The sequence below is a fragment of the Lepisosteus oculatus genome, chromosome 2 (assembly GCF_040954835.1).
Source record: "Lepisosteus oculatus isolate fLepOcu1 chromosome 2, fLepOcu1.hap2, whole genome shotgun sequence".
In the NCBI taxonomy this organism is placed as follows: domain Eukaryota; kingdom Metazoa; phylum Chordata; class Actinopteri; order Semionotiformes; family Lepisosteidae; genus Lepisosteus; species Lepisosteus oculatus.
In genome coordinates, this window is record NC_090697.1 from 515161 (window position 1) to 538532 (window position 23372).

At 36.7% G+C, this 23372-nt stretch overlaps 1 protein-coding gene across 1 annotated transcript in view; it reads left to right on the forward strand.

Annotated features, from left to right (window-relative positions):
- Nucleotides 1–23372, forward strand: part of slc35f1 (solute carrier family 35 member F1) — a 153097-nt gene that overhangs the window by 88779 nt on the left and 40946 nt on the right. The window contains exons 3-5 of the mRNA XM_006626421.3: nt 7837–7964; nt 17696–17855; nt 19657–19813. Of these exons, the coding sequence (XP_006626484.1) occupies nt 7837–7964; nt 17696–17855; nt 19657–19813 (445 nt within the window). The remainder of the gene's footprint in view (nt 1–7836; nt 7965–17695; nt 17856–19656; nt 19814–23372) is intronic.

Sequence of the window (23372 nt, forward strand, 5' to 3'; positions counted from 1 at the left end):
GGGTGGGCAAACTTTTTTGTCCCAAGGGCCACATAAAATTTTGAAACTGTATAGTGGGCCACTTCAGGCTGCTGTTACAGATAGCCTATGCTATATATAAGTTTAGAATCCAAGATAGGCTTATTAGTTCAAGGTTAATGATGCCAAGTTAACTCACATGCTAAGTCTTCACCAATTGCCTCAACCCGACGGGTAACTGTTCTGCATGATAAACTTATTTTGTCAAATTTGTTCTTGCTCTCTGGACAAAGAATATCTACAGTTTCTGTCATACACTTTGTGCTTTCCTCTTGGATAGTAGGAGGTCGGAAAAATACATTTTGCTGAGCCTGTAAACTAAATGGCTCATGTAAAATGTAAAATGGCTAGTTTGAAAGGTCTATTAGCCCATTCCTCGCATGACAGATTGCATAGTTAGCATGTTTGGTAGAAAAATGCCAACTGAGATTGTATTCTTTGAACACTGTGACACTTTCCTTACAAATTAAATTTACTCAATTTCCCTTTGGGATCAATACAGTCTTATCTATCTGTCTAAGCATACAAGCCTTTGTTCCAACCTCTGTTGAAAAGTACTTTGCAGTCCATTCTTTGTTGAACACTCTGCCAACTTTCTGCTTCTTCAATCCGCTCATGTTGGCGCAGATTCCCTCACAGTACGATGGACCCACTCTGACTGGTGAATCAAACTGGTAAAGCAGGGGTTCCCAAACTTTCTGTGTCTGTGCCTCCCTTGATCCGTCAAATTTTCCACATGCCTCCCCTGTGTCAAAAATAAGTTGTATGGCAGTGCGATATTTTACAAAAGATTATACATTTACAAAGGAAATGATGGGTCAAAATAAAAACAAAGTTGATCCCATTTTTATTATTTGTAATCATTTTCAAAACCAATAGGCTTGATCAAAATAATAAAAATACTTGAAAAAACTGTTTATTGAAATTATTTGAATGTGCAAACAATTTAAAAAAAATTAAAAAATAGTCAACATCTTTGTAAAATGCAAATCTAACATCAATGTTTTTTAAAGGGGGGGGCAGGGGGCAGAAATAAAGTACAATATATTTTTGTTTGTGCCTCTTAATGTGTAGGTGGGCTTGTTTAATAAATTATGTTAACATAATTCACCAAAAATACTGGGTAGTAATATACTTGGGCCATAATACCTACTTCCAAAACCTCTCAGTCTGTCTCTCCTCAGATTTTCTCCAATGGATCAGAATGTAGTCCCTGAAATAGTGCAAAGCCTTCTGCATAACCAATAAAGGCGGGATTTTTTCCATTCTGTACACCAGCATGTTTCTGGCTTCCCATAGAGCTTCTCTTAGGCAACAGATGACCCGCCAGGCTCTGCTTTCTTCCATTTTTGTTAGCTTCTCCAGTCCATATCCGTAGAGCACTTCTTGAGGGTCACTTATGCCACAGTCCAGGAAACATTTTATCCAGCTGCTGGCCATTGTCCACACCTCTTTTGCACCCCCACAGTGCCAGATGGTTTCTTCTTGTCCACATCTATCCACAGGGCACCTTGATGTCTTCCCCATGCCCCTGGAGTGCATCACAGCCCTTGTTGGTAAAACCCCATGCACAATAAGGCAGGGCATGTCTCGGTATCCGTTCAACAGGTCAGGGTGACCAACTCTTTTCCAAAGCTAGTTGCAGTCCTCAGCTACAAGGCCACGGATTAGACACACTTGCTCCCTGCCCTGCAGAGCAAGTTCCAATCTCCTTGAATCTATCAGCATATCCAGTGCCACATTTTCAAAATGCAGTTTCTTCATAAAGGTCTTTATTATGGTATATGACTACCATGTACCGTTAAAGGAATCTCCAAAACTTTTAATGTCTTCAAATAAAAGCCACAAAGAAAATGAGAAGGATGCCTTATACCTATTCCCCACAGCTAAAGACAGATGCACTGATATACTATATACTTTTACATTAGGAAAATAAACAACTCAGACATCCCTTTCCCACCCATCTCCAGCTTCTTTGCCACAACTACTTCCTCACACTCTCCCATTTTGACCTCCAAAAAAATAGTAATAACCCTCTTTAAAACCAATAGCATGACGACAACACTAATAAACAATAATAAGGGTACAGCTGAAACTACCAGAACCTTACCCTCCATAGTCAATTTCCACAAACTCCACAGTCCTATCTTCCTTCAGACCTTCCCCGACACCCCCTCCCAATTCCTGTTTCCCATCTAAATTTTGTCCAATTTTAATCCCAGAATCTTTATTTTATCTCTACAAACTATAAATCCCACATCTTCCTCTTCAAACCAGATTCTGAATTGCATTAACTCACATTTATTCTTATTCAGCTTAGCCCCTGATGCTCCATGGAACTGATTTGTTACATCTAAAGTTTTCTTAACCCCAATACAATCTGTACAAAAACATTTACATCATCCATGCACAGTGCAGTTCTCACCTCTAAATCCCCACTCTCAGGGATCTTAACGCTATCAAGCCCATTCTCCATTCTTAACGCTTGTGCCGGTGGTTCTATACAATAAAAAAAGGAGTGGAGATAACGAACAGCCCTGATGGACTACATTTACTGCCTTTGACATAAGTCCGTTAACGCTTATCCTACTTTCTATTTCCTCATATAATAACCTTACCAAAGCAAGAAACCTCGATGAAAGCCCCATCTTTTGGAGTGCTCTAAACATATACTCTTGTGAGACACGGTCATAAGCTTTCTCAAAATCCAAATTTAGAACAGCTGGCCTAATATTCCTCTCTCTCGAATAACAAATGGTATCTCAGATCAGTATCAGGCTGTCCGTGATCTTCTTTTCTGCCACACGATAGGCTTGATCTGGATGAATGACTTCCCTCAAAACAGATTTTAATCTAAGTGTTAGACACTTAGAAAACAATTTAAAATCACAATTCAAGAGAGTGATGGGTCTCCAAATAGACAGGTCTGTGCGATCATTCTTTTTAAATAATAAAATAACAACCCCTGTTCTAAAACTATCTGGTAGCCCATCTAAAAACTCAAATTCTTTAAAAACAGCTAAAAGATCCAATGCTAAAATATCCCAAAAGGTCGTATAAAACTCAATGTGTAGACCATCCAACCCCAGAGTCTTTACGTTTTCTCATCTACGGAAAAATCCTTTGACAAAACTGAACTGCCCTCACACTCTTTAGAATCACATTCACACATTTTTCTAACAACTCAACTGACACTTGTTTCTTTCCTAAAAATACCTAATAAAAATCCTCATTTACAGTCAGCTTGTCTTCAAGTCTTCAAATCACCATCCCATCCCTTCAATCCTGACATCAATCCTCCCCCCCAACAATTTTCTTAAAAACAATAATAAATCCATTAATTTAAAATACTTCTGTAATCTCTGTTGCAGTCCTTTTTCAACCTCTCCTTTTTCTGTAACCTCTCCTTTTTCTCTCTCCCCATCTCGATGAAGAAAGATTCTGTGCACTCCTTCACCTCCTCCCACCACTCTGCTCATGTATCAAAGAAGCCGTACAAAGACTGCCATTCCCTAAACCTGCCCATCACTTCCTCATCTTCAAGAAGTAAAATATTCAGCTTCCACACCAACGTATCTTGACCCGCTTATGTTTAATTAAAACAGCAACACCATCAGATTTGTTTGACCCACTAAATTGATGGGCCGAACCTTCATAAAAAAATGTTTTTAAAGGTAACCCACACTCCTGTAACAACACAGTATCAGCATTCAAATTACTCCGAAATGATTATATAGTCATTGCCCTTAACTTCGAGAGAGTGCTTCTCATTTTTTGATAATACTTATTAAAACAGGATTAAGGGAAACTAAAACAATAATATCTGCTATTCAGGAACTTTTTTCCCCATTTTCTTTCTCCACTCCCAAAGCACAGCTCTCCACCCTTCTTTCTGCAATAAATGGCCCTAAAACCTAGTCAGCAGGACTAAAAACGAGTCTCTGACTCCCTGGGAGAAACTGCCATTTCTGCATTCTGACTATTCTGCCAGCTTTCTTCCCTCACTTTCCCACTCGGTGTTAAATCTTTTTCGAAATCTGATTAAATCTGATCAGCCGATCTTTTAGACTGCACAATGTACTGTAAATACCATTTGAACCCCATCAGTCACCAAAGATGTCTGACTATCGAGAGAAATGTTACCAATCAAACCCATTCCAGCTCACTTTGCACGTCATTGTCATCCTTTTCCTCTACATTCTCTTCCCCCTCAGTACCTCCTGAACTCTCCACATCCTCTTCATTCTCGGTGCTCTCTTTCATCACCCACCACTGATTCCCCTTCTTCATCCTGTTCTATAACCACTATTCCAGCTCTCAATGCCTCTGAGTTGGTAATGAAAGAAGATAGTTACATGGTTGTTTAAGTTTTGTTTAGTTAAAGGTGATGCACTGAAAGTCTTGGACGATGATAGCATTTGGTCCTGTGCTTGGAGAATACCTGTTTCATTATATGAAGACAGAAATGGTTACGTGGTTTTAAGCATATTACTTCGTTGACTGTTTTCAGTGAAAATCAAGGCTTGGTGTAGAGAGTCGGGTCATTACGTGGAAGCCTGTACAAAATATGTTTGTGGAACATGCAGGGAAATCGGACATACATATGCAGAATGCATAAATGTCAGGCAACTTAACCTGTGTGGGAGTGAAGATAATTTGTTTAAAGCCTGTCCAAATTTCTTTGCAAATAAAACAAAACAGGGAAGACCATTGCAAAGACAGGAAAAGCACTGAGAGCTGGAATAGTGGTTATGAAACAGGATGAAGAGCAGGAATCAGTGGTGTATGATGATAATGGAGTCGAACCATCACCACCCTTAAAAAACCATAAGTGCTCAAAAGTAACGACACATGATGACCTTACAGGCCACCATAGCCTTTACAAAACTACCAAAAACACTACAAAAACCCATATTGTGCACCAAAAATAAAAAAACCCTAGCCTTATCCTCTTTGAAAGTCTTTAAATGACTCCCCCTTCACTCCTGGGCTTTAACCAGAAACAGATCGTGCCAAACGCCTTTCCCTTGCCCCTAAAGCCCTACAGTATCTATCCTCCTCACTCCCTGAACTGCAGGAGATTAGACACTGCCCCCAGCCTCTGCACCTGACTGCAGATATTCTCTGCCTGCTGCTCCTGAGGAATGTTCAGTAATCTACAGGGCCAATCAGATAAACCCCTTTCTGCCTGTGAAATTCCATTTCACTGGAGGCAAATCAGTCAGTCAAGGCAGGTGTGTCCAATTTATTCTCCAACAGGAGGAGGCTGCAACTAAGCCTAAACTTTCACCATCATAATTGGTCTATCTAAGCACTTCCTTAACAAAGTTCAAATGGTTCACGATTAAGCTGCTTGACTTCAAATTCATTCAGGGTTCCATGACCACATCACCCCAATTCTGACAAGTGTCCACTAGCACCCCATTACTGAGCATCTCCAGTACAAACTTTTACTTTTAAATTTTTAAGCCCTAAACGTCTAATCCCCACAATATTTAGCATCTCTCATTACTCCCTATGTACTGTACTTAGCAGGGCTTTATGCTCTGCTGAGGCACATCTTTAGTAAAATCTGCTGATAGGAACAAGTGTCTCGGAGAACAGCTTTCTGCTGCCTTGCTCCACAACTGTGGAACTCACCCCTGACAATCTAAGAAATGTAAACTTTTTTAACAGTTTTTTTTTAAAATCTAAAGACTTATCTGTTTAATCAGGCTTTTAATTAGCTCCTTTTCCACGTCTGTCATCTCTTTCTTTATTTCTGTGCTATGTTATTTAGAATTTTCTGCTGTTAGTGTACATGGGCACTGAAATAAATCCTTATAAATTCATATAATCCTTGTAAATTTATCTCTTGCTCACCCTGAGTATATTTTAGGAGACTTTTATTCTTTTCCTTCTCTCATACTTGATGGCCCTCCAGAGTTTGGAAGATAACTTTTTTTTCTGATCATCATGTTCCCTTCTGGGAATACTTAAAATCCCCTACAGCATTGATAACCAGCTGAAAGTAAACAAGTAACCTTGGTTACTCTTCCCTTTCAGGGTAGATCAATTCCCTCCGGGATTATACCTTGTTGATGTTAACAGACCCCTTGGTGACTGCTCTCTGCCTACTTCCTGTCCACACTGTCCACACTGTTCTCATGCTGAGACATGAATACAACTAGACAGGCAGCTCCCAGCTTCCACTGCTGGAATAGTGGTGGGTGTTCTCTCAATGAGGCTCTCAGATGTTCTGCTTCTCTTGTGCTGTTTCTGTGCCCCTCTTATCTGTGTGATTGATAAGTTGTAGGCTGCAGGCGCATGCTGCACTGTCTTTGGTTTTCATGTGAAAATGTGTGTCTCAACTGCATATTCCTGTTCTTATTACCAATCCTACTAATTATTATTTCCTCTGAATGAATATGAGATTTCATTTTCATCTGTCAAATGTGTGTTTATTGTTACTAACACACTTTTGCTGTTCTTTTAACATGTATTTCCCAACACTCGGGAACTGGGTCCACTGTGCTAACATTAGGACATAATCTTTTGTAAATGGTACTGGCTCCCTAGAGTTTAAAGTTCTCTTGCCATGTACAAGACACTAAATGATCTGGCTTCATCTTAAAGACTATTTTGTGAGTACACTCCAAATCTTAATCTTCTTATTCTCTAGAAGAACAGGCTCAACACAGTGGGCAATAGACCATTTAGTGTACACAGTCACAGTGTACTGTGAAATCACTGCCTAAATCCCTGTGAGTGCATATCTGTCTTTTCAGTTTATCTTTTGATGTATAAATAAGCTTAACAGAATTTACTTACTGTTCTTTTTTATTCTTTATTGTACTATTGGGCAGCACTTTGAGTTTCTGAGTAAAAAGTTGTATTTTGTGGTATTATATCATCTTTCAATGTCACCATGGAATGTATTGTCCTTCAGTTTTGTAACTGAAAATAATGAAAAAATAATTTATTGTAAGATTTGAGTGTGGTGGCTTCATTTTAACATAAATTGTAATTGAAAACATTCACTCATGTTTCATACTTAGAATCATCATTAAGGCACGGATAAAATAGAACAATAAGTTAGACATAGTTTTTTTGTACCATTTGTCACAAAAGGACTCAAAATAGAAGGATTAGGATTGACTAACTTCGAATAAAAAATGGCAAGCCTACATTTATACTGAGCAAATCTGTGTTGCACTTGACCACATTGCTCTACCAGTTGTACAGGTACAGTGTGGTATTACCCCTGATTCAATCTGAGATTTGTGCAGCACAAAATCTAAACAGTATGAAATATAGGAAATGCTCTTGGATCTGCTTGTAGCTAAGACTGATGAACTCCTGCTTCAATGGAGTACACTGCAATGTGCTGATTCAGCAGCAGTTTAGTTGATTGTTCCTGTACAGCAGCAAGGATGAGCTAAGAATGTTTGTGGCTAACATGAGCAAAAGTTTAGAGCTGTTGATCAATAGGATCAACACATAAAAGTGTTCAGTTCACTTTTCCATGTACTTGTTTTATGGTTTATAATGTTTTAATGCAAATAAAGCACAGGACATTAACAAGCTTTTCAAAGAAGATGTAGATTTGTTCTTTGCAGTACAGAAGTTTATATTGTGATGATCCAATTATCATCTGTAGTCACTGCATTGTTTTTTTTCTTTTTTCTTTTTCTAGATTATGTGTAAACAAGATGTGTTTAGGTTGGAAGTGAATTAACAGCAAAGGGTTAAACCTGAAATGTTCTCATGTTAAAATAATAAAGGAAAATTAATATAAATATCTAATGTTTGTTTGTTTGTTTTTTGTTTCCTGGCTAGGAGAAGAAAATTTACTGGCAATACTGAAGAGGAGATGGTGGAAGTACATGATCCTTGGGTTAATAGATATAGAAGCCAATTACCTGGTAATCAAAGCTTACCAGTACACCACACTGACAAGTGTGCAGGTATGCCTCTGTATGTATTGCTTATCTGCTGGCCTGTTCTTAAGTCTCCTGTCCAGCTGCTCTGGTGCAGCACAGTATTCTACACTACCATATCACACTTAATTCTGCTTGCATGTTACATGTCCAGGGAAATTTCTTGTAAGGGGAATAATATATGTAAAAAAACAGAATCTGTTTTCTTAACGTAAAGGGGCCCGCTGTTGTCTTTTTGAAGTGTTGTTGTTCCACAATGCCCTTTCCAATTGCTGGGTCCGCTTCCTTTTTTCCTGACTACACCCAGGGTTAATCTATTAGATTTTTTTACCTTCTTTAGTTTAATAATAATAATAATAATTGCTAATACTTATATAGCGCTTTTCTGGACACTCCACTCAAAGCGCTTTACAGGTAATGGGGACTCTCCACCTCCACCACCAATGTGCAGCATCCACCTGGAAGATGCGACGGCAGCCCTAGTGCGCCAGAACGCTCATCACACATCAGCTATCAGTGGGGAGGAGAGCAGAGTAATGAAGCCAGTGGGAAATTTGGCCAGGCCAGGGGTTATACCCCTACTCTTTTCGAGAAACACCCTGGGACACCACAGAGAGTCAGGACCCCAGTTTTATGTCTCATCCAAAGAACAGCACCTGTTTACAGTACAGTGTCCCCATTACCACAGTGGGGTATTAGGACCCATATGGACTGCAGGGTGAGCGCCCCCTGCTGGCCCCACTAACACCTCTTCCAGCAGCAGCTTAGCTTCAGTGGGTTGCCAGTTGTGAGTTGCAGAGTGATATGGCTGCTGGCATATAAGGGAATGTTAATTTAATTAAGCATGTTTGCAACAGATTGCCACCAATTGTGACAAGTGAGTGTCATTCTTCTCCCTTCTCTCTGTTCAGTGTCGCTTTATAACTTTCTACTGTTTCATAATTATGTACAGTCTGTGATGAATTAATTACCTCCAATTGTTTTCTACTCCTCTTCCCTTCTTTACAGTGGATAATAAAAAGTGAAAAAAATAATAGGTGATGCTTAAGGGGATATTTTTATCCCTTTAAGCATCAAATGAAATGTTAAGAAAATATTGGTTAACAAAAAAGTTTTGGAAGCTGCCCTGATAATCTTCACTGACACAATCAGTTTATATATTTTGCAAAAATACCGCATTGATCATTAAACAGAGCTAGTTTATATTTGTTGTAGTACATTAATTACATTGTTTTAGTACAATGTAATAGTACTTGTACAGCCTTTGTTGGTAGTCGAGATTTAAAATGTGCAGTGGATGGAGGATTATTCCCTATATCACTGAATTTTTTGGGGGGTAATTACACAATTTACTGTTGGGAGATGAAAACAATTTTTGAAACCTTTTAGTTTAATAGATTGTAAATAACAGACATTAGAGAACTGTGTTGCCATTTCTCCCCAGTGATAAATCACCACAGCTCTCTGGACGAAGCTGCATTACAGTATATCACATAAACTTCGGAGGTGACTGCACAATAGTGAGACATTTACTACATTGTTGCATTATACCTTTAAGAAAATGAAAACCTGTGAGCTAGAGCAGGTGATCACATAACCACCTGGCTTACAGATTAATGTAGCCCCTCATCAACCTTGAGGAGAATATGCTAATAGTCATGATGAAAAATCGTTCTTTGGTTTTGGAAATTGGTTTAGCAGAGTGCCAATTAAAAATGAGCAGCATGAAAAGACTTACTAAATGTGTAGAACATTACTCAGAAGCTTTAAATATTGAAGTAAAAACTTCCTGCCTATAAATTCGATTTATAACTAGTCATATATTTATAACTGGTAGTACATTAAGAAAACATTACTGGGTGTCAATAACACAGGATGAACTGACCCAGTACTAATGATTGATTGTTGTGGTACTTAGTATGGTTATTAGCAAAGATTGTTCATGCATATAAATACTTTAGTGATAGAGTTTTTCATATTACTTTAAGTATAAAATAGTGTAATCTTAGTATAAAATACAAGCACATGGCTCTCTGTGTTTTAGAGATCTTAATTGCACCCATGCAGTTAGTTATAGAAACAATGTATATTATATTTGTTAAAATGTTTGAGTAATCTTGTAATCTGCAGATTTCACATAATGAGGGAAATCTTACAAGAATACTTCATAAAACAAGACTCGCACAAAACTTACATACATTCTGGGAGATCAGAGATTACTTTAATAAAGTGTTAGAAATAATATGAAAAACAGTTCAGAGAAAACATACTGTATGTTTACGTTACAATCCAGAGGAGGCCATTTGGCCCATGTAGCCTATTTGGTAGTTAATAGGTAACTAACCGAATCACAGCAGCATGGTGGTGCAGGGATAAGCATTGCTGTCCAGCAGCACACGGGTCCTGAGTTCAATTCCGAATCTGTGGTGCTTTTTCTGCAGAGTTTGTATGTTCATGTCCTTGTGGGCTTTCTCTGGGTGCTTTGGTTTCCTCCCACAATCCAATGACATACAGTAGTAGTAGGTTAATTAGCTTCAGGAAACACTAGCCCTAGGTGTAAGCGTCTGTTTATTCTGCTCTGTGAAAGACTGGTGTCCCATCCAGGGTGTACCCTCCCTTTTGCACGTTGCTTGCCAGGATTGAGCAAGCTCTCTCGCGACCTGAATTTAAAGAAGTGGTTAGTAAATGGTTGGATGGATGATGCAATGATCTTCTCCAGACATTTCTTGAAAGAAACCAGGGTATCGGCTTTAACAGAACTGTTGGATATCTTACCCACTCAACCCTTAATATTCTCCTGTTGTAAAATGAACTTTCACATCGTTTCCAGATGTTTGTGTTTCCTCTTGTTTGTTTTTCATGGTTTATTCTGAAGACGTCCACAGGTTGATTTCATCACTGCCTTTGAGTGAGCTCCCCTCTCTGTTCAAGATTTAAACAGTTCAGTTCCTATAGCTGTCAGTGTAAGGCAGTGGTTCTCAGGGTTTTGAACAAAGTACCACCCCTGATCAAACCAAAGCATTCAAATACCACCTACAAGACATCTTCTCGCAGAAACCACAGAACATCTCAATGACCAACATGAGCACGCGTGCACACGCACTCACACACACATATAATAAAAACAGCACTGAGCACTTGGATAATTTGGATCGTACCATCTTGTAGCCATTTTGGAATGCTTGTTAACACTAGCAATGCTGTCTGTGTCAGGTTCAGCAGCAGAGCTAATGTCGGTGGCCGATGCATAATCCTCCTCATTTTTAACAGGTGTGCGTGATCTATCAGAGCCGGTGTCAGTACTCATGGCATCTGTTCCGTTCAAACATGACATTATACTTGCGAGGTATTCGTTTTCAATCAATTATTCTGTTGGCAAATATGGCGCTGTTGGATAATTTTTTCCCCATTTCCCCTTAAAAGACAGTCAGGAGTCCATCTCAGAAGTTAAAAGAAGTTTATTTTATGCGCACAGGAGCGAAACACACAGAGGTGTTCGTTGTATTTTTTCTCAAAGTAATTAACCTAGAACAGTCCTTAAATATTTTTCTGTTATCTATCATGCTTTCCTGTGCTTACAAGATTGGCAGTCACGAACATCCTCCTACCTCCCTATTTGCTAAAGATCACTTTTTTTAATACAGTTGGTCACCTAGGCTCATAGAACGCATTCCTATACAATGGCATGTACAGTATTTAGTAGTCCACTCAACTATTAGCGTGCTGTATCGATGTAGCTAAGTACATACAGTAGGCTGTGTATTTGACACATAAACTAATTTTATTCAAATAGAAAATATGAAAACCCATCTCAAGCTTTCTGAAACCGATTAAGTAAATTACAGATGAAACATTTACATAATTTTTAATTATTCAATTTTTAATTCCCAGTTTGTCAGTGCATACAATCCATTTCCAGGGTCATCTGGCATTTTTAACCTGGGGGCGCATACCACAGGCATTTCACTGAGTTATGGAAAGTACTGTATATATAGAAAATTCATTGTTTATACAATATTCTAAATGAAATCGACCAGTACATTTCTCACTTTAAATATTGTGATTTCTGTATATATACAAACATTTTGTGTTTTAAAGTTTAATTATATTGTCTAGAGAATGCAAATTGTATTTCAACATAAATTCCCTCTTCTATCTCAGCATTTCCCAATTAGTATATACTTGAATTCTAATTATTTTCTAGTCTATTTTTCTGTCTCTACTGTGTTTGCCAATCCTCTTATTATGGTATTGTGCAAATGTGACTACTTTACTAACTAGTCCAGAATGTGTACAAATGATAGAAATCAGGGAGCATTGTGCTCCTACTAGAGATCACTGTGGTACTTCGCTGGTAACATCAACCTAATTTGACCATTCAAACATTTTCAGTCACAATCCAAGTACAAGTATTTGCTAACCCTGAAAGATTCCTTCTACATCAAAATTTTAATTATTATCTGAGGTTAAACATCTTGATGTACTGCTGTCATTTTTTTGGACCCGTCTGTGAAGTTAATCAAATTCAGAAACTATTATAAACAATTACATCCTTTGGAAGTAAAAAGACAGTAAACCAAAGTGGATGTCTTTTTGGAGATGAGTAAGGATGCTATTATGCTGAACAATGGGAAGCCAGACACACAAATCTAAAACAAGTTCTTAAACTAACGTATATACTGTTCAGGAGACAAAATGCAGACAGGAATCAGCAAATCTCTACAAGACATTCCGATATGACCCTGAAACTGAGAAATATCAGAATACAAGAGAGAGCGGATTTGTAGTTGATAAATGTATTACTAAGGTTTTAACAAATACCAATCACTAATTAGAACATTAAGCCTTTAATAACAACAGAATAAGAAATAAGTAATCATACATGAATCTATCTTAAATGAGGACGGGATTGTATTTCTTGTAGTGGTTTCCACAGAAAGGTTACAAACACTCTTCTAAATGCGTTCTTGATGAAAACCTTCTACCATCCTTCATCTTGATTGAACGTAGCTGGAATGCAAGGGTCTAGTTTAATCAGGTGCTTCTCAGATCATTTGGTGTCACTGGAAATTTCAGCAGTGAACTCACAGTATTATAATCTGATTTTGGTGCCGAAATAAATGCAATCACAGAAACAATAGATCAGTAAGCACATTACCTTCTGTTACTTTCGGTTCAAATAGCAGATTCTGTAACTCTTGAAACAACAGTTTTGTTTGCAGCCACTTACATTTAACACCTTTAGAATATATGCAGCTGTAGAATAGAATAAGAACTAAAACTAGAGGTTTTTGGAAGGAATGCGGGAAAAGGTTTGACCCAATGTTTGCTGTTTTTATCTAAAATCCACAATGGCCAATGAGCAAATGTGCCAATGAGCCAGTGTGATATAACTGCATGTCCATTTTTTATTGATGGACAGTTTATGGCTCTGGCAAGACTCTTTGTCAGGATATAGTTGAAGGAATAATGAAGAGGGGTCATTGGACAACTTCCTGATTTATTTAATAGGAATATTTGTCTTCTGGGAGACCAAGAAAATTTCTATTTCTACTTTTCTATCAGAAATAGGAGTGTGATTTTGTTTGCTTTTTTATGAAAAAAAATAGAGTGCCATCATGAGTATCTTGAGCATTTGGGTTGAGGAAGTCAGAATACTTGTCCTTACAGTAGATTTAAAAGGAGAGCTTGTGTCTACTAATAGCACAGTTCTTTGGCTGTGCTTATGTAATGTTTTGTCATACTATCCTTTTCTGGAGTCTAGCATAGTTTCACCTTAATATTCACTGGGGACTTCAGAAAAAGTACTGTGAACTCAGTCACCAAATCCCTCTGGTTTCTAAATGGGTGATGTGTTGTTGCTTAGCAACATCACATATTCTACAGAACCCTGCATTTTGGAGATGTTTACAGAATGTGACAGAACGTTGTAGATGCAGTTAATATTACCAACTACTTCTTTTAGCACAATAAAACAGCACACTTAGCACACTTTGCTATTGTTAGCCCCAATCCTATTGTTAATTAATTCACTAAAGCTGTTTCTTTAAGACCTGTGAAATCTTATTTGTGCATTATTTCTTCTTGAAATTCTTGAATTGACACTAAGGAAGATAACAAAAGCTGTCTTTAACTTCATGCCCTTATTGTCCGGTAATTTCTGGTTCATGGATTGGCCGTGCCATAAACTTGACTGCAATTAGACCTGTTCAGGCTTTGGCAAACATTTGGCTGAGCACTACTGTGGTCAGTCAGGATACACTTAGTGGGCAGTGCAGTTTCTGGTGAGAGACACATTACTTATTCCCTCATGAGGACTAAGGTGTGGACAGTGTAGGGCTCACAGTGTGAGTCAGTAAGTGAGTGCATGAGAGAGGGAGTGTTTCAGAGCATGGTAATCGTCCATGCTACACACTAAGAGTGTATAAAAAGGCTAATAAAATTGTTTAGATAAAAGTCAAAGGACATAACAGATTTGAAGTTGTATGTAACCCTTTTGAAAGCGTGAACAGTTAATTCTAAATTTCTGCACTCTTAATTAGTGCCTTTTTGGTTTGACGTGCCTCAAGAATATGTACTAATACAGGAAGTTATTAGTTATTGCTGTAGCACTTGGGCACATTCAGCAAGAGGCATGCAGATGAAGCATTTGAGACAATATGTGCTGTGTGAATTGTCTCAAATGGAGCCACACTCCAGAGTGAACAGTGTCGCTGGGAAATCTGCATCGCAGGGTTCGTCCAGCCACCATTCCTGTCCCATTGTCTCACACTAATAAATCAATTATAAAATCTCTTTGCTGTGAGCTGCACTGTATGTGTAGTTTCTATAAAACGAAAAATAAAATAAATATTTTATTTCTTTATACACCCTTAAATAAGGTGAGTTACTGTGTGGAAATAATGTTAAAACTGAATACAATGCAAATAATTAATATATAAAACATATTTCATTTAAAGTTATTTTTAAAACAATGAGGATAATATTTTCCTACCTTAAAATTCAATAAACTATTAAATAAAACAGCTTACGATTAATAATCGGCTAACTAAATAAGGAGAAACTGATTTATGGTCATATATATGAGACATTTAATAAATGGCATTGAGAAGGCGTCATGAGAGAACTTCAGACAGCTGTGGACTGCAGATGCACCAGTGGGATCATTACTCCTGCTTATTCCACCCTGTTCACTGCCTACCACGACCAACAACCTTCACTTCACAGCTTACGTTAAATGGATAAACATTAACAGACACAGTGTTGCAAAATAAATTTTAGCCCACACAAAAATTTGCATAATTGTTTTTGTCAGAGAGCTCAACTCTCTGATTGGGAGTGCACTGGAACACAACCCATTGACATGTATTGCTCTGGGACATTGTTAATATATGTGTTTTTGATTTCTGCAGCATTTTTCAGGAATGTTGACAGAACACAAACAATTGTGTGTATCATCAAGGAATAAAAAGAAACTTTAAACATTATAGCAGTAATTTCAGATGTTCTTGAAGGCAAAAACCGTCATCTTCTGGTTGAAAGACCCTGAGATTAACCCATACTACCAACGTTCCTGTCCTATAAGTGCTTAGAAATATGAAATATGTAGATTTATTCTAGAAAAATGTAAAAGGCATGTAAACTTTTATGTTTTTGTAGGAGCAGTAAGTACCAAAAAGGGTGTGTAACACACCCTGAAACAGAGGTTAAAACAGGATTGTTTATAGGCAGATCGGTATAAAAATGACATACAAGGGAAACAGTGCTCTTTTGTTTACAGCATGAAGAGAAATAAACCAACACCACACAACTTTTTCAAGCTACTGAATAGATTTGTCCATCACCATCAGTACCCAGGCAGCTGAGATACTTACTAGCTCATAAGAAAATCTCTGGGGCTCCTCTAAAAATCTCAAATCTCCAAACTCAGTCGCTTCTTTCTTTCTTCTGCCTCCCTCCTTCTGGTGAGGTTTGCTCAACAAAGGAGCTGCCTTCCCATATTGACCAACTCTGAAAAACCTCTGCTTCCTGGTTTTTAAACATTCACCTGAACAATTGATCAAGTGACTGAGGGAGACAGGTCATTCCCCACAGCTGTCAAGAGAATGCAGATCAGTAAAGCTTTCATCTTGTCTGGTCCTGCTGCCCTTTCAGAGTGTGCGATGACTTTCTGTAAGCCTCTAAGCCAAATTTGTATTGTTTGTCTTGAAGAAGTTCTTGTCCCTTTACACCTGGTTAATAGTATAAGGAAGTGTGTTTTGAAGACAAACTTTCGCAAGTGTTCTCCAACATTTTAGGGGATAGGATTTAAGAACTGCTTTAAATGTTTAATTTAATCTCAAATGAGTTCGGAAAATTATTTGTCTAGCTAATATCAGTTAAACACATAAATCACACATTTTAATATTTTCAAATTGCTGAGAGATAATTAAGTGACCATAACATTTGGCTTTAAATCTTAAATTCTGATACCTGTCATAACAGAATCATCATAGTGTTATGCGTCCAATCTAAGCAGAGCTGAGCATTACGTTATTCTTTTCTGCTGAAAGGGGTGTTTCTGTTATCTGTTAACATTAAGGTTCATCATTCAATAAACTTGTGCATTCAAGAGTTGGGTAGTCTGTTTCAATACTGAAGTAGAAGTTGATGTACTGTATTTAGCCTTTTGTAAGAATAAAATAGAATGTATTGTTTTTTTACTTTATAGATTAATTAACTTTTTTTTTTTTTCTGGGAGCATTTTGCCCTGAATCTGGAAGGTACAATCTTATGAAAACATTCAGTAAATGTAAAATGATATTATACACTTGTATTTTAACACATTTACACCATTGCCTGTACTGTGGTTTATCACTGTGTCATATGTCTGTTCATTCCCAGTTTCATAGAGTTGTATTACACTTGGCTTTAACACCATAATGTGCTGTTTCAAGGACAGACTTGTTATTAATATGACACCATGACTAACCAGCTCTTTTTCCTTGAAGTGGAAAAAACAATAATGTTATGAACAGAAAATTTTAGTGTATTTCTTCACTTCCTCTAGTGTATGTTTGGCTACTGGCACAAGTAACAATATTATAACAGCACCCAATCCACAACACAACATTATTTCATGGTACAGTATGGATAGTGACAGTTTTCAGAGCTGTCTGACTGCACCTCTGTTGTCTTCATTTATTCACAGAGGAGAGAATGAGTGTGAAATTGAGCTTCACAATTTCAAAATGGACTCAGCATTTTTATCTTACAGTATTAATAATTATTATATTATGGATTTCTTTCCTTCAAATCTTCAAAGCATACTGGCAGAATATTTTTTCTTTTAATACCCTTCCTTTGGTCAAGTGTAACTCCAGTCCAACAAAGCAACATCAAAAAGCATACAGCATCATTAAAAAAGCAGACTTTTATCATTAGTTAAGATATTTTTCACATAGTAGACACACAGGTATTTCATTCTTTGATTCGTTATAATGAATAATCATTTTCATAATTTAAGTGCATTAAATGTTGCTTTTATTTAGATTTATGTACTCAAGACCATCTTTAGTTTCAGAGAGAGATTCTTAAATACCTGTTACACTACTGTACATGCTTAGGAGTTTCAAACCTGCCCAAGAGGACTTTGTGTATGCCATGGTAGCAATAAAACACAGCTTTGTATATGCTTTTCCTCATATTGTATGGTGAAGTGCTCTGGTCGGTGCCACAGAAGCAGTGGCTATTAATTGCTGGTTTCTTCTGTATTGCAGCTCTTAGACTGTTTTGTTATCCCAGTGGTGCTATTACTGTCCTGGTTCTTCCTGCTGGTGAGGTACAAGGCTGTACACTTCATTGGCGTTGGAGTATGCCTGCTGGGGATGGGCTGCATGGTGGGAGCAGATGTGCTAGTGGGAAGACAGCAGGGCTTAGGTAAGTGATCATTGTGATGTACAGTAGCGGTCAGAGCACAGCCCATCAGAGAATATACTGTATCTGCATGTGCCCTTATATTGCATTAAAAAAGATACTTCTTGAAATCTGAGTATCCGGTGTATCAAATTCCTTGCTTTTTAAGCCTCTGAAAATCCACCTTTAAATAGCAGAAGTAGTTGTCAATGATGTGAAAGTGAATTTGCTCAATCAAATGAAAGTCAAGGTATATGTAATTAGTGTGATGCTATATAAAGGTTAAACTTGCTGAACACTGAGTTAGGAACAAAAAGAAAAAAGCAATCAAACAGGGACACTATGAGTAGTTCATAATTCTTCTCAATGTATTTTTAAATGTTTTATCATCTGAATTTTTAAAGGAATCTAAATTGATGTGATTATGTATAAACATGTTTGTAGAGGTTCTGGTGTTTTTCAGTTAAAGGTATCACTTATTGCAAGACATTTATTTTTTTTATTCCTTCAACTCACATACACATATGCATACATACGATTTAATATTCAAATTGATTACCGTTTAAAGTTTAAACTAAATAAGTCAGTCATCTTAAAGAAACTTGAATAGTAGGTAATATCTTCTTGAATGTTTTTGTACTATTAGTGCGTAAACAGCATGCTAGCGTTACTAAAAAGAGATATAGCATGTTTGTCTTGTAATATAATTTGACATGTTGCTTGTTAACTTTCTTAACCACAGAATGTGTTATGGCAAAGAAAATCCCCTTGACGTCAGGATGTGTATTGAACATCCAACCATTCTCACCATTGCAAAAATACGTACTCATCTGTTTTTCATCTGCTAAATTTATTTGACATTGTTTAATTTTGGTACATAAATTAAGATAAATCTGTTTTTGAAAACTGCTTTCATTTAAAAATAGGTCAAGCAAAGATTTTTTTTTATGTTACAATTAGTGTCTTTTAAAAACTTGCCAGATAACGGTGTACCTTTTCGTATTTTTATTGTGTTTTAGTTTGAATAACAAGATTAGTTACATGTTTTGATTGATTTTACTTGATATATTTAGCAGTGGAAGTAACATTACCCATTAGCTCCCCCAAGGGTTCAGATTTTGTTTCTTGTGGCATGATTAGTACAGCAATTATGATAGTTTTGGGAGATATAGTTTTGTGAACTTGTAGTTGGACAGTGACAACATAGCTGGGAAGATTAAAGATATTTATTATTATGTTGGACTGCTTTACCAGTTACGTCCTGCTGGAGAATCCAAACGTACTGTATGGAAATTATATACCTGAGAAAAATAGTTTAGACAAATGAAAGCCAGATACCTGGCATTTAAAAAAATAATAATAACAAAATTCACAAAAGAGTTGGTATTGCTTTTTGTAAAAATGAATTTTTTAGTAAGAAATAATACTAATTTGTATTATGCTGGTAATACTCTAAGTGGTCTAAATAACTGATAAATCAGGGGTCAGTAATAGCTCTTTTTGTACAATTTAATTTTACAAATGTGCTTGTCATTTCCAAATATACAGTATGCATAAAACCTAAAGCATTTGTGGGAGTGGAATATGATGGTTTTCTTTTCATTTTAAAGAAATCGTGGAGAGATCTTTCTCTGTAAGAATGTCATAAATTAATCTGGAGTGTGCTTTAAAATCACATCCCATTCACTTCATATGTTTACAGATTTCTTTTTTAACATTTTCATACTGTATCTCCTAAGCAGTTTGAATGAATGAGGATGCTTCGTTATTGTTTATTCAGATGTATATAATAGTATTAACAGTGTTTGTCTCTACATTGATACAGGGGATCATAAGCTCCTGGGGGACCTGCTAGTGCTAGCTGGAGCCACGCTGTATGGCATCTCCAATGTCTGTGAGGAGTTCATTGTAAAGAACCTCAGCCGGGTGGAGTTTCTTGGAATGATCGGCCTCTTTGGGTCCTTTTTCAGTGGTATACAACTGTAAGTATCTGTATTTATTGTTCCAGAAAAAATAAATTACTGACAGAATCAAACTTCAGGATTATGTAATATCCTCATGAGTGGAAAATAATTTAGCTTTGCTTTCTCTGAATCACAGCAACATTCTCTGTAATACATGAGCCAGCATGCCTCTACTAATTTTAAACATGACATTAATATAACCATAACTTAGCATCACAAAGAAAGCACAGCAGAGAATATGCGTTTTGTTCCAGCTGAAAACCTTTGGTTTCTCTCAACCAATTCTGATACAGTTTTACAGAGCCATTATGGAGAGCATTCTGACTGCCTCTATAACTGTTTGGCAAGCTGCTGTGTGTTGCTCGCTCTGAGGAGAGGGTCATTGGCTGTCATCTGCCCTCCTTTGATGATTTGTACAATTCCAGAGCAAAGAAGCAGGAAAGATTGCTGATGACCCCTCCCACCCAAGTTACCACCTGTTTCATAAACATCACTCAGGGAAATGTTATTAAAACCAGAACCTGCGGGTATTTAAACAGCTCTTTCCCAGGGCTTGTTTTGACTTCCAACTAGGACCATAATTCCTAGTTATACAGTATGCACTGTCTTAGCAATGATGTATATTAGTCTTGTTTGTGTATGGCATATGTATATGTTCGTGCATGTTCCTGTATATGTACTGTTTATGTTTCTACAGCACAAAGTAACCAGAGTAAATTCTTTGTACATGAAATGAACCTGCAAATAAAGGTGATTCAGATATGGATGCTTCCTCCATAATCCCTTATAGGATTTAGAAGTGGAGATCCTTGATTTCCAGAAGCAAAACTCCCATGCTACCTTCAAGTGTTGGTGCATTAAGGCAGTTCTATGTATTAAGGACATTTCATTATAAAACAGTAATCAGGATACTTTTATTGAATATGCAAACAAGTTTAAAATTAACATTAACCTGAACCCACTTGGCATTTCCAACCCAGTACATGATGGTGGTTTTGCATTGGGTCCAAAATTGCACACTAAATCCCTATGAAGCAGTTGGCCTGCAGTTTGCAATTTGTGAAACATATCAAGGATTTCCTGTAAAATGTTATGAGCTGTGTAGTTGTATAGACATAACAGAGACTGCAGCAGTGTTTGCTTGATCTCTTGCTTGGTGTTCAGAAATTGCTAAAAATGCATCCCTGAGGGCAAGGTCTATTTCTCAATTGCTGAAAACATTATTGTAACCTGAAGAACAATTTTCATTTTCATTAGAAACTAATTGGTAATGCTTTTATTTGGTTCTATTAAAGGAGCTGTGTTTCTTTGGTGCTAGCTCCCACAGGAATCTTTTTTTCTCATTCTTTTTTCAACATTGTTCCTCTAATGCAAGTATTAATAAAACAATATAATTATATAATCAGATTTTTAAAAAATACCAATCAGCTTATCCTACCTTGAATATTACATTAATATTACATTTTATTTTTAATTGAAAATCGTTTCCATATTTTTTTCATTTTTGTTTGGAGAATTAATCTAAATTTAGAATATATTTATATGTATGATTATTATATTGACTTTAAAACATGAAATATATATCCAGTAATGCTTCTTAACTATTGTGGAAAAAATGTAAGTGTAAGATATTGCTCTTTAATTGCAGATATTATGACTATATGTAGAAAAAGTTCAATGTTTTTTGCAAACTTTGTATTAAATTCTAAACTTTAAAACTAAACTAATTAAAATAATCATTACATGATTAAATATAGTTTTCAATTATAATTATGTCTGTATATTAATAATAAACCTATTTTAAAGTAGTAACATATTTAACCAAAACCTGTATTATAATAAAGATATGTTGATTTGTGACAAGAAAGGCTGAAGAATGAATGGCAAAATCGCGGTGGCTTTTCTGTCTCCAAGATACGAATTTGAACAGGCATGGACTTCAATTGGTATGTGTTTTGTTAAGATTCTTTGAATCAGCGTGAATTTATTAAAAGAAAAACAATCATCATCTTCTCGGTCAGTCTGACACTGACAAAACTGTTGATTTAGTATCTGTATATTTGCTGCTTTATTCCTAAATCATATTAATTTAACCAGCTTTTTCCAGTCCACGGCTGATGCACTGATTCACTGATTCACTGATACACGGCATTTTTGTGGCAACCCCCGACTCCCCACACAGACGCCTCATCGACCCCAGCACGTACAGTATTATTAATATTCTGCAGTGGTTTCGCTGTTGAATCTGTTTGCCCGGAAATGCAGTCTTCTTTTCTGACACCGAAACACGACGATTTTGCATAGTCGCTCTTGGACGTTTTCTGTTTTTGTTTTCTCTGTACAATTTAAAAAATCTTACCACACGCAGTTCGTACCCCAAACGTACAGCCTGACAACTGGGTTTGCACACAAAGCTAAACAACTCCTTCCTTAATGCTTAATTATTATTAAATATATATTTAATTTTCCTCACGTTAGACTTGTTCTCCGACACACCCGTTCATTGTCTGAAGGTACACCAGTTTGCCTAAGCACATTGAGAAACACATAGACATTTAGATATACCGAAGTCGCCAAATATTTCTACGCGAATTCGTGTATACGCGATCGGTAAAATATATATATACCTGTATGCAAATACTTTTATATACAAATATACAGTTACACTGTAAATGAAAATTAAAATAATGCTGCACCTGAGCTACGCTTTGGGAACTGGTTACGGATTTAAACTCCATACTGTACTATGCATACTAATAATACACCTACAGTAAGATTGATTTCACTTGTTTAAGGTAGGGGAATAGGAGGGTCTAACGCGCTGTTATGATTATACAGTATATGACTTGGGGTATAGACGTGTATGTCAGGAGCCTAACAACCGCAAACACAAAGTCTACTGTATTGACAGGCAGCGAGATAGATTCATACCTGCTGCGTGATTGTGTGACACAAACGTACGTTTCAGATTTTTTAAACACTTTCCCAGGGAGAACAAAATAGTTCCTTTCTGTCACGTTAGGTTTGAAGACTTGAGAGAGTCCTTATGAAGTAGAAGTGGGTGAACTAATACTGTAGACATTTAGGCTGGAGGATTTTGAAGTAATAAAGCTAATTAATTGAATGTTTATTGAAACATTTTTATTAATAAGACATTAGAATAACAAGAATGTTTGGATTGGATATTCCTTTTTTAGTATACATAAATGTAACTGTTAGTAGAAAAAGGTATCCCAATATTCCTATTTGCAACATAAAATATGCCAGAAACTGACCCGAACTCCAGGTAAAATAGAGTGAAAATGATCAGATGCATCTCTGTCAATAGCAGCACTATGCATATTTTTTCATATAAACTGGTGTCCTTCTGTGGACCTCAGTACATACTAGATATTAATTTTGGTGTTTTAATACTTTATTTTCTGTATTGTTAACTACTGTCTATGTTACATGGATTAAAGAGCAAAAATAATATTTAAAGCAAATATTGAACAGGAAATAAAGAATAATGACAGGTTTAATGCACTTGCTTTCTTAATTTTAAGATTTGTGTTCTATGACTATTTGTAAATGATCA